At 39.2% G+C, this 12,501-nt stretch overlaps 1 protein-coding gene across 2 annotated transcripts in view; it reads left to right on the forward strand.

The window, feature by feature from the left end:
* LOC109922452 (cystathionine gamma-lyase) overlaps positions 1 to 12,501 on the forward strand; it is a 45,853-nt gene that overhangs the window by 20,812 nt on the left and 12,540 nt on the right. For both annotated transcript variants that reach the window (XM_020522505.2, XM_048602030.1), the window contains 2 exons: positions 963 to 1,040; positions 6,469 to 6,621. In XM_020522505.2, coding sequence (XP_020378094.1) covers positions 963 to 1,040; positions 6,469 to 6,621 — 231 coding nt within the window. The remainder of the gene's footprint in view (positions 1 to 962; positions 1,041 to 6,468; positions 6,622 to 12,501) is intronic.

The raw sequence follows: 12,501 nt of genomic DNA on the forward strand, positions 1-12,501 counted from the left end.
GCCAGCCCCCTTCACCCTAAATTGTTTGTAAACCCTTTTCTTGTCACACATCTGTACTCTTGTTTTTTTTTTAAGAAGCAATTTTTAAATCTGCTGTCATCTTTCCACACATCTGATTCACCCCATGTATTTTGTTCTTGTTCCTGAGTACCTGTTCCAATTTTATTTTCTTTCAATTTCTGTTTATAGTTATCTTTTATTTCTCCATGCATTCAATCTCAAATCTAAGTATTCTAGTCCACACATCCATGCTTCCCAATTCTTCAAGCTCTGAAGTAGTCTGTGTCCCATTTCTCCACTTGCCAATTGTGCACTGCACCTTGCTGCTATTATACAGCCCTTGCAAAATTCTGAATTCCCTTTCCAAATACTTGTGACTTTTTCTCAATCCAATTGACTAGCCCAGCATTTCTCCTAAATAGATCTAAGTTTTGGGAAAAAAAGCGGTAGTTTATTATTTCGCTGGATGTGTTACTGGCTTGAGCAGCATTTGTTACCCATTCCTAAATGGCATCAGAAAAGATGTGTGTGTTGCTACCTGGAACCATCACGCATAATGTGGTATATGTACCCCACAATGTAATTGTGGAGGGAATACTAGAATTTTGGCCTATGATAAAGGAACAATAATTGAAGTTCCGAATCAAGTTAGTGTGTAGCTTGCAGGAGATTTTGGTGTTCCCATGTCTTGGTGACAAATACAGAAGTCACTCAACACCAGGTTATAGTACAACAGGTTTATTTGAAATCACAAGCTTTCTGAGCACTGCTCCTTCATCTGAAGCTCCGGCACCTTCACATCACTGTGACAAGTAGGTATTACTTTGCTAGTTCAGGAGATCCAGGCAGTTGTTTAAGTTTTGAAAAATCTGCCCGTGAACCTTCATTTTGAAATTTTTTCAAGTATCTCTGTGCATGTTTGTATAGTACCAGAAACAAAAATTAACTTCTTAAATTTCCAGGTCACAGTGATGTAGTCATGGGATTGGCTTCAATGAATCGTGATGACCTCCATGAGAAGCTGAAATTCTTGCAAAATGGTAATGACTTACAGATCTCTGAACAGTATGTTATATGACAGTATGTTAACAGTTCCATAGCATTACTGAGCTTGACTGCTGCACTTCTTTTCTATGGAAGAATTGTTCTACTGTGAAATACAATGTGTCATTTTGGCAAGGTGGAGTTAAAACTACGAGTAATTTAGAAGTAGAGTTTTTTTCTTTTGGTGACTTTAAAAATTTACATACTTGTTGATATGAATGTGATATCTGTGTAGATGTGAAATTTTTACCATTCTTGTGTGCAAAAGCCTACCCTTTAACAAAACCAGTTTTGGATTTATCCAGTTAACATGTAAGAAATTTGGCCAGGATCTAGAATGATTGATTGCCATCAGATAAAAGAGGCGATAATCTGGATTTTAATATGCCAACTGAATCTAAGGAAATATTTTCTTTTATCATCTCTCTCTCTAATCTAGATGGTGAGACTTAGCCTTTTGGAGAATTATTTAAGATTCCAAGGCTGAAGAAATCAATACCTATGTTGTTTGCTCCCATGCAAGTGAGGGGGTATGATATAATTTGATGGAGCTAAAAATGGAAGATAAATCTAGGTCTAAAGCGTTTCCTCTGGTGGAACAGGTTTACTTGTTCTCCATTAAATTGCTTATTTTTCATTACCATTAAAATAGCTAAGGCTGATGCTTGCTGTGTAAGGACTCCAACCTGAGTGTATCTTTACAAAATAGTATTTGATAAGTATGATCTTGCACAGATTCTGTTCCCAATATAATAGAAGTATCAAAATAATTAAAACCTCTTACAATCCGTACTTAAAAGGTCAGTTGACCTCTTCATACTGCAGTACGGGTAGGGTTCCTAATTTGTAAGATTTTCTAGTGAGATTGAATTGAACTGCCTATATTCCAATGCAAGGGATCTGACAGGTAGGGCAAATGAACTCAGGGCATGGATGGGATCTTGAGACTGGGATATCGTAGCTATTAAAGAAACTTGGCTGAGGGAGGGGCGAACTAGCAGCTTAATGTTTTGGAGTATAGATGTTATAGGAAGGATAGAAAGTGAGGAAAGGGACAATAGGAAATGACGTTTTTGATTGGGGCAACATTACAGCTGTACTTAGAGGATATTCTTAAGGAATCGTCAAATGAAGTTCTTTGGATGAAACTGAGAAATGAGAAGGGGATGATCAGCTTGATGGGATTGTACTGTAGCCCCACCCCCACCCCCCAAAAAGTAGTCAGCAGGAAATTGAGGAGCAAATATGTAGGGAAATTTCAGAAAGCTGCAAGAATTATAGGGTTGTAATGGTAGGGGATTTTAACATAGACTGGGACTGCCATAGTGTCAACAGTTTGGATGGAGAGGAATTTGTTAAGTGTGTTCAAGAACATTTTCATATGCAGTTTGTGGATGTACCTACCAGAGAAGGAGCAAAACTCAACCTTCTTTTGGGAAATATGCCAGAGCAAGAGATTGAGGTGTTAGTTGCGGAGCACTTTGGGACCAGTGATCATAATTCTGCTAGTTTTAAAATAGTTATAGAAAAAGGTAGATCTGATCTAAAAGTTAGTTCTAAATTGGAGGAAGGCCAACTTTGGTGTTGGACAGGAACGTCCAAGTTAATTGGGGGAAGCCGTTCACAGGTAAAGGGATGTCTGGCTTGTGGGAGGCTTTCAAAAATGAGATGATGAGAGTTCAGAGACAGTATTTCTATTAACATGAAGCGCAAGGCTGGAAGTTTAAGGGAACACTGGATGACTAGAGATACTGAGGCACCAGTCAAAGAAAAGGAGGCATATGCCAGATACAGACAGCTGGGATCAAGTGAATCCCTGGAGGAGTATGGGGAAATGGGAGTATACTTAAGAGGGAAATCTGGGGTGCGAAAAGGGGACACGAGGTAGCTTTGGCAAATAGAGTTAAGGAGAATCCTAAGAGATTCTACAAGTACATTAAGGGCAAAAGAGTAAGTAGGGAGAGAACAGGATCCCATAAGGATCAACAAGGCAAGCTATGTTTAAAGTTTTGGCAAAGATCTGTAGCTCAGGTTGTGGGTGAGGTTGTTCACTTGCTTGATGAGCTGGCTTGTTCTTGTTCTCATTCGAATGAGAACAAGCCAGATCGGCGAGCAAGTCAACAACCGAAGGCCATCTATGTGTGGAACCACAGGAGATGGGTGAGATACTAAACAAATATTTCACCTCAGCATTTACTGTGGAGAAAGACATGGAAGCTAGGGAAGCTGGAGAAACAGTGATGTCTTGAAAAGAGTCCACATTACAGAAAAGGAGGTGCTGGAGGTCTTAAGATGCATAAAGGTAGATAAATCCCTGAGACCTGCTGAGTGTATTCCTGAATATTGTGGGAAGCTAGGGAAGAAATTGCAAGGCACCTTGCAATGATATTTGTATTATCGACAGCCGTGGGTGAGGTGCCAGGAGACTGGAGGGTGGCTAATGTTTTGCCATTGTTTAAAAAAAGTCTGCAGGGAAAGCCAGGGAGCTATAGACCAGTGAGCCTGATGTCAATGGTGGCTAAGTTGTTGGAGGGGTTACTGAGAGATAGGGTTTACATGAATTTTGAAAGGGAAGGACAGTTAGGGATAGTCAGTATGGCCATGTATCTGGGAGATCATCTCACAAATTTGACTGAGTTTTTTGAAGAAGTTACCAAGAAGATAGATGAAGGCAGAGTGGTAGATGTTTCAAGGTCATTAGCAAAGTCCTGTATGGTAGGCTGGGTTAGTAAGGTTAGATCACATGAGATCCAGGGAGAGAGTGCCAATCGGACACAAAATTGGCTTGATGGTAGAAAACAGAGGTTGATAGTAGAGGGTTATTAATTGGACCGGAGGCCTGTGACCACGAGTGTGCCGCAAGAATTGGTTCTATGTCCACTGTTTGTTTGTCATGTTTTGTAAATGATTTGGATGAGAGTATAGGTGGCATGATTAGTAAGTTTGTGGATCGCACCAAAATTGGTGGTACGGTGGACAGTGAAGAGGATTATCTCAGTACAGCAGGACCTTGATCAGATGGGCTGAGGAGTGGCAGATGAATTTAGGTAAATGCAAAGTATTGCGTTACGGTAAGGCAAACCAGGGCAGGACTTGCACAGTTAATGGTAGGGCCCTGGGGCGTGGTGTTGAACAGAGGGACCTAGGGATGCAAATTCATTGTTCCTTTAAAGTGGCGTTGCGGGTAGACAAGGTAATGAAGAAGGTGTTTGACACACTTGCCTTTGTTGGTCAGACTTTGAGTATAGGAGTTGGGACATCATGTTGAGGCTGTACAAGACATTGGTGAGGAAACGTTTAGAATACAGCATGCAACTCTGGTCATCCTGCTATAAGAAGAGTATTTTAAAAATTAAAATCGCAGAAAAAAAGTTGCTAGGAATGGAGGGTTTGTTTTATAAGGAGAGGCTGGATGGATTGGGACTTGCTCACACAGAGGGTGGTGCGTGTATGGACTGAGCCGCCAGAGGTGGAGGTAAATGCAGGTACATTAGCAACATTTAAAAGACATTTGGGTAGGTACATGAATAGGAAATGTTTAAAGGGATATGGGCCAAATGCAGGCAAATGGGACTAGTTCAGTTTGGGATACCGGTTGACATGGACGAGTTGTACCAAAGAGTCTATTTCTGTGCTATATGACTCTATGTGAAGGTATTTTGTTCTCTCTGTTGGAATTCTACAATGTATCTACTAAACTAAACTAAAGCTTCCCCTATTTAGCATGTCGCTAAATATTTTTGGGCGCTAGTTTGCTGTCGGCCATACTCCATTGATCTGAGGATTGATTCCATCTTGGGATTTTTTTTAACAAGTTATGAAAATATTTGTGCATGATTGCAGCCTGGAATTCAGATTGATACAGACAATGTAAACTCTGGGATTGTTGTAGCTGAGGTTTTTGTAGCTGTTTCCATTTGCTTTGTAGGTAGTAATCTACTTTTTATTTTAACCAGAAAGATTAACAGTTTCCTCGATAAATCAACAATTCTACCTGTTGTAAGTTCAGGTTGGGTGTTTTAGCTTGCCTTTTCACTATGTATCCTAGCTTTACTGTTTTAAGGTTCCCAAAATAGATTCCCAGGTTAATTCCCAAGGTCAACGAGGTGCCATTTTTCTGTTACATTTTTACAGGGGGCATTTGTTCATCAACAGAGGCAAAGACAGCATTTATTGCTAATCACCGAACAAATGCCCTGTAATTGCCTTCTAAGCTGCTGTTATGCTGCCTCCTTGAACAATTGTGGTATAGCGATGTCCATGGTGCTTTGGAAAGGGAGGTAGGTACAGGTCTTTAAGATGGCAATGCTGGAAGAATTATGAGTTGGTTCCAAGTCAGGATAGTTTGTGACTGGGAGAACTTGTAGGTGGCATATTCCCATGCAACTGCCATCATTCTCCTACCTGGCAAAGGTCACCGGATTGGAAGATCCTTGTGAAAGAACCTTGGCAATACTTGAGATAATGAGTGGCTTCTTTGCCTCTGTTTTCTCTTCTCTGATGAGAACAACAAGGAAATGAAAAACCTGTTCAGTCATGTGGTTGGACTGCTCCCAATGTAGAAAAATACTTGATATATTGTGAAGGACTATGGTGTAAAATTTGAAGGTACTATGAAATCGGCATTATAGCTTGCACAATATAGGAAGACACAAAGATAAACATATTTGCACTATACAGGTAAATGGAATTTGGTATCTTAAAGTGCAAGGTGGTTCATTTTTGATGAAGCGAATAAGGAGGCTAGTTATTCCTTGAAAGATAAGAAATTAAAGTTTGGAAGGAAATTTGGGAGTAAAAATGCGTTCATTATTAAAAGGAGTAACATTATCCACAAAACTGCTTATATGCCCATAAGGAGGGCAATAGAGTATGAGGGTTCATTTTGGAAAGGAATAGAATAAAAGCATGGTGATAATACTACATTCATATAGGACCTGAGTTCAAACTCAACTTGCTTACATTGTGTAGTTCTGATCCCTTTAGGATAAGGGATGAAGAAAAAGCTGTGCATTAGGAATGTTATAGGTGCATTTCACATAGAATCCCTACAGTGTGGAAGCAGACTATTTGGCCCATCAAGTCCACACTGACCCTCCAAAGAGCATTCTGTCCCCCCTACCCTATCGCTGTAATCCTGCATTTCCCATGGCTAATCCACCTAGCCTGCATATCTTCGACTGGGAGGAAACCAGGGCATCAGGAGAAAACCCACGCAGACATGGGGAGAATGTGCAAACTCCACACAGACAGTTGCCCGAGGGCGAAATCGAATTTGAATTCCTGTGAGGCAGCAGTGCTAACCACTGAGCCACTGCGCTGCCCTTGAATACCTATGATTCAAGTACATTACTGAAGTGCAAATGGTTAATATTACCTAATGTTGTAAGATCATATTTCAATTTTAAAAAATTGTGTTTATAGCTATTGGTGCAGTTCCATCTCCATTTGACTGCTACATGTGTAATCGTGGGTTGAAGACTTTGGCCCTTCGAATGAAACAACACTTCAAGAATGCATTGGTTGTAGCCCAGTTTTTGGAGGCGGATCCTCGAGTAGAAAAAGTTCTTTTCCCAGGTCAGTGGTTCAGATATGATTTCTATTACAAATGTGAAGTAAACTGACAGTTATTCTTGCAGGGTCTTTGTAATGTAATAGCTATCTCATTGCTGTCTGTAATTGGATCAATTTAACAACCTGGTCAGATGGAACTTATTTCTTGGATACTGTGTTTCTTTTCTTAAATTTACAGCGCTGAGAGCTCCTGTGCATATCTCATTCCAATAACTAATGTAGCCTTACACTTCGTACGGTATGGCCAACATCTTTATAATTGTTGAATGTATTGCCATTGCTGTGAATTGTGCTGAAGCTGTGTAGCATTTTTCCCATATACTACAATACACTACACTTCAGATTTTTATTAGTGAAATTGATAAATAAGTTTCAAAATGTAAATTAATACTGAAGACGTTAGGGATGTGGCACAAGTTCCAGAAGATGGACAAAAGGAGTTTTTCTTTTGGTTAAACTTACTTTGCACAATTATTTGTGTTTTTTTTTTAAAGTAAGCTTTCTTGCACCTGTAAACCTTATGATTTTGACCACATTTCATTAAATAATAACTGCTTTTTGTTCTCCTTCAGCGTCAACCTTTCTGAGATGCTAAGTCATGCCAAGGCACAGTTCCATGAGAACTAGATGCCATGTCAGTGACCCCCTGCAGAAATTCTTACCTGGCGCATATTGGCATATTACTTTTCAATATGAGGAAATCGCAAATAAGCTCAAGTTGATCTTTATCTAACAACTACTTGCGTTTGCGTTCCCAGCAGAAATTGCCAAGTAGCAGTTGGAACTAAGCTATAGTTGCAGATGAGACAATTTTCATGTTTCTATTGATGGAACAGCCATACTCAAGAAATTGAAGCTGGTAATTTGCTCATCTTGTAGCTTAGTTCAATGCTGGACAATGTAGGTAACAGCATCTGTGGAGAGAAAACAGAGTTTCACATCCAGTGACCTTTATTCGGAACTGATGGTAACTAGGAATGGCCTGAGGTGTGAGGGTGGGTAAAGGACATAGAAGGTGATATTCAGGATCTAAAATTTAACTTGATATTGAGTCCTGAAGGCTGCAGGGTTCCCATGTAGAAGATACAGTGCTGTTGTTAAGCTTGCACTAATTAGTGCATCTTCATTTGAATAATTTTGTTTTAATCATAAACACAATTATTGGTTTAATAAATTCAGTTGATAGATATTTTAGTTTAAACCTGTTGCAGATGAGGTATTTAGTTGGCCACTTTGGGAACAGGGAAAACTATGTTGCGACTTGTGGAGTAGTGAAACTAGAATAATAGTCTAGCTTTCGTCATGACATGATTTAAAGTGCCATCTTTTTTGATCCTTTCTCGTTTTCTAACATAGGCTTTGAGATACATCTGTGCCTGTGTAGCCAAGCTTACAATATTAATTGCTGTACACAAGAATTCTCCAAAGATAATCTAGTAGTAGAGTAGGAATCACAATGAGGTCACAAAATTGGTGTGTTAAAAACTAAAGAACTAAACATTACAACATGCTTATAAAGATATGAATACCCAAAAGCCTTTTTTTAGATGCCCATATGCACACTTCCATCATTTTGCCCTGCAACTCTCCTCTGAGTTTCTTCTGTGATTGCTGATTTCTGGCTGAAACCTAGCTCTTGGCCTTGCAGAAGTGGCTACTTTCATGAGGTCCTGACTAAGTATTTGTGGCTTACACTGACACACTGGTCATTAAAATTAAACCTGAAGTGAGCTCCTTCTGACATCCATGCATACAGCAGAGATCACCAGGATAATAAATTATGAAATCAGCTCCTTTCTACTCCAACTCTGGCTTAAGGACAACTGTAATGTTATTCTTGAAGTTAAAATTTAGCTAAATCTAGAGACTGGGATTTACACTTGAATCAAGAGTTTACCTTGGTAGGAGGTTGAATTGTGTTTAATTTTTGATTTAAATATACCTCCTTTGTTTGGCGCATTTACAGAATGTAAGCTAGCTAAACATTCTTTTCAAGTCTTACAACTTGATTTGCAGTTTGTAATCAAGTATGTTTGCAAAGTGCTGTTGTATCAGGGATTATATTTGAGATTCTGGTATTTTTGATACCCTACTCGTGGCTGTGGTTTGTTTCTCAAGTGGCTCTGCTTTCAAGTGAGTGGTGTTTGGACTACATATTATTGATATTAAAGCATTTTGGTATAAAAGGGGATATTTGTATGCCAGCTTCTACCCTGTTCTAGTTTTTAAAGAGTTGTCTTAATCTTATACAATGATTTCAACAAATATGTGTGATTGAGAATGCAAACTAGGTACATTTGTTTGATTTTATTTCCAGGCAGATAGTGGCCATTTTAAACAATTTTCATTTGGTTAAACAACTGATTGAAGAATTATCGTGAATTAGCTAGTGAATTTGGCAGCTCAGTGAATGAAAAGAATCCCAACTGGAAAGAGACAAGCAAAAGCGGATGGATTTGAAACTGAGAAAATGATCCTTTTTGATTTTTCCATACACTGATGTATGGAGAATACACATCTGATCTGTGTGCAGAGTTCATGATAATGCTTGCCAGTTATGAAACATGAGATTTGTAGTTTTTATTGAGACCTCAAGAAGTAAATATTCAAACTTGGTATATGTTCGAAAGGTTATGATAACAAGTGTTATCATCAGTGGCAAGAGATTGTGTGCAGGTTTTGTCTATTAGTTTACTGTAATCTGCTCTTGATAAATTCAAAGCATTCCTGAATTTTTATTATTGAAAATTTTCCAACATTTGCTACTTCTAGTTTAAGATTAGATTGTTTTGTTTTAAATTTCATCTGAGATCTGGAAGAATACTTGCCTAATTTCTTGCACCTTCACAAGTTTCTACTGAATGATCAAATTTAATTTAGCCCTTCCTGTTCAGTCTCTGCATTGGTCTAATCCGACCAAAGTTCTTGCTACCACAGGGTGGCAAGGAAATCCTAAATATTGAACACTTCAACATTTTAAGAAGCATCCCTATTATAACTTTCTAAGGCGCTTCAGCGGGGCATGATAAACAACATTTGACACAGCTAAATGTTTGGGTGGAACACCAAAAGCTTATCCAAACAGTTGAAATTTAAAGAGTGTTTATTTGAGGATGAAAGAGAGCAAGAGTTTAGACTGAGAAATTCAAAGCGTAGTGGCATAGTAGTTTATGGCATGGCTACAAATGGAAAAATCAGAAAGTCTGGAGGTCAAGGTGAGTCTGCTTGGCCAATCAAAATCAATGCAGAAGAAAAAGCTACAGATCACCTACCGGTTTTCCTGTGATGTCATACTTTCTACCTGATAGGTAGAAACAAAGTGAAGGAGTTCCCTTCCTTTGGTTTTCATCTCCTCCGTGTTTTTGCCTTTGAAATGCAGGTCTGCATTTCTATTCTAATTTACATTGCCGAGTTGCAGCACGCTCCTGTCAGTTAGCAGCAGTTGAGTTGTAGATGGGTGAAGCCAGGTGAGGTTCTGACTGTGGAAGTGGAGGGTCTTGGTACAGATACTGGATCAAGTTTATCTCTGGATCAAGTATGATACCAAGGTTGCATACAAACTTGCTTAATCTCAAAGCAGCTAGGGAGAGGAATGGAGCCAGGAATGGAATTTGGAGCAAAGATTAAAGGAAATGGTCAGTCTTCAGAGTATGTAATACTTAATTGGAGGAATGTTCTGTTAATGTTGGTAATTAAGTGATAATTCAGAAGCAGTAGTCAAGAGAGGCAATGGTGAAGTAGATTTGGGTGTCATTAGGACATGAGAAATAAAACATGCACAAACAATGTGGTTTCTCGAGCCTATTCTATCATTCTGTGGTAATGTCTAATCATCTGCCTAACTCCATTTTCTTTCCTGCTACCTTTTTTTTTGTTCTCTTAACCTCTGTGATAGTTATGCAATACATAAGGCATTAACCAGTCCTGACAGTAACACCAATGCTTTTCTTTTTTGAAGGTTGTTCTGCATCTACACAGGTCTTGTGCTAAACGAAATCACATTATATGTCTTGTACATCTCTTACACTGCTGTGCATTAGAAACATAATCATATCTTTTAAAGGTTTAACATCTATATTTCCTGATTTATTTTTTTTCCCAGAGACCAACAATCTATCTGTCTCAAAATTTTAAATGTATTCGATGGAGCATTGACAACTCTCTGGGTTAGGCAATTGCAAAGATTTGTAGTAGTCAAAGTACTCAAAGAACTTAGTCTCAGTTGTAAGTGGCTGGCCCTTTTATTGCGTACAGTTTTGGTCTCCTTACTTGAGAAGGGATGTACTGGCATTGGAGGAAGTGCACAGTAGGTTCACTAGGTTGATTCTGGAGTTGAGCGGCTTGGCTTATGAGGAGACATTGAATAGACCGGGACTATACTCACTAGAGTTTAGAAGAATGAGGGGTAAACGTATAAATTATGAAGGGAATAGATAGAGGCAGGGAGGTTGTTTCCGTTGGCGGGTGAAACTAGAACTAGGGGGCATAGCGTCAAAATAAGGGGGAGCAGATTTAAGACTGAGTTGAAGAGGAACCTCTTCTCCCAAAGGGTTGCAAATCTGTAATTTCCCTACCCAGGGAAACAGTTGAGGCTATGTTGTTGAATGTTTTTAATGCAACAATAAATAGATAGGGGAGTGGGCAGGTAAGTGGAGCTGAGTCCATGAAAAAATCAGCCATGTGCTTATTGAATGGTGGAACAGGCTCGGCAGACCAGATGGCCTATACCTATTTCTTTCTTACTTATGTTGTTATGAAAGATTCTACCCTTATAATTTCAATATCACAATGAGAGAAAACAAACTCTGTCCCCAGAACCCGATGAGGCGCCTTAAGAATATTCTTGCATTTCAATAAAACATCCCTTCTAATCAGTCTGTTTCCCAGGGACTGCTCTAGTGGATATTTGGCGTACTGTCTCCAATTATAGAGACCAAAAGCGGCCTCTGGTAAGACAGTTCCTGGAATACAAAGCCATCGGCATACATTTTTTAAAGAATACAGTGCTGTGGGGAAGAACGTAGATGAGATACAGGATATAACCAAGGAAAACCTGGTTGGACTCCATAAGTAATTGTGATATTAATAAGGAGACATTGCAAATGATAATTTGCTCAGTTCTTATCTAAATAGAAACATAGAAAATAAGAGCAGGAATAGGTCTTTGGCCCTTGGAGCCTCCTCCGCTATTTATAATGATCATGGCTGTTCATCCAACTCAGTAGCGTATTCCTGCTTTTTCCCTTTATCCCTTTGATTCCTTTAGCCACAAAGTTCTATATCCAACTCCTTGACATAACAATGTTTTGGCCTTGACTGCTTTTCTGTAATAGCCAATTCCACAGGCTCACCCCTCTCTAGGTGAAGAAATTTCTCCTCATCTCAGTACTAAGTGATTTAGCCCATATCCTTAGACTGACTCCTGGTTCTAGACTGCCTTGCCATTGGAGCATCCTTCCTACATCCATTCTGTCTAGTCCTGTTAGAATTTTTTAGATTTCCATGAGATCCCATCCCACCCCCATTTTTAAATTCCAGTGACTTATCATTCTAACCAATTCAGTCTCCCCCTATGTCAATCCTGCCATCCCAGGAATCTGTTTGGTAAAGCTTCGCTGCACTCCCTATCTAGCAAGAATATCTCTTCTCAAATGAGGAGACCAAAACTGCGTGCAGTATTTTAGGTGTGGTTGTGCAAGCCATCATTACTGTTGTCACTATGAAGGCCAATATACCATTTGCCGGCTTTATTGCTTGTTGTACCTGCAAGCTTCCCTTCAGTGACTGCTATACAAAGACAGCCAGGTCTCATTGCACATTCCATCTCTCAATTTATAGCTATTCAGATAATAATCTGTCTTCCTGTTGTTGCTACCAAAGTGG

Source organism: Rhincodon typus, chromosome 10, assembly GCF_021869965.1.
Source record: "Rhincodon typus isolate 14 chromosome 10, sRhiTyp1.1, whole genome shotgun sequence".
Classification (NCBI taxonomy): Eukaryota; Metazoa; Chordata; class Chondrichthyes; order Orectolobiformes; family Rhincodontidae; genus Rhincodon; species Rhincodon typus.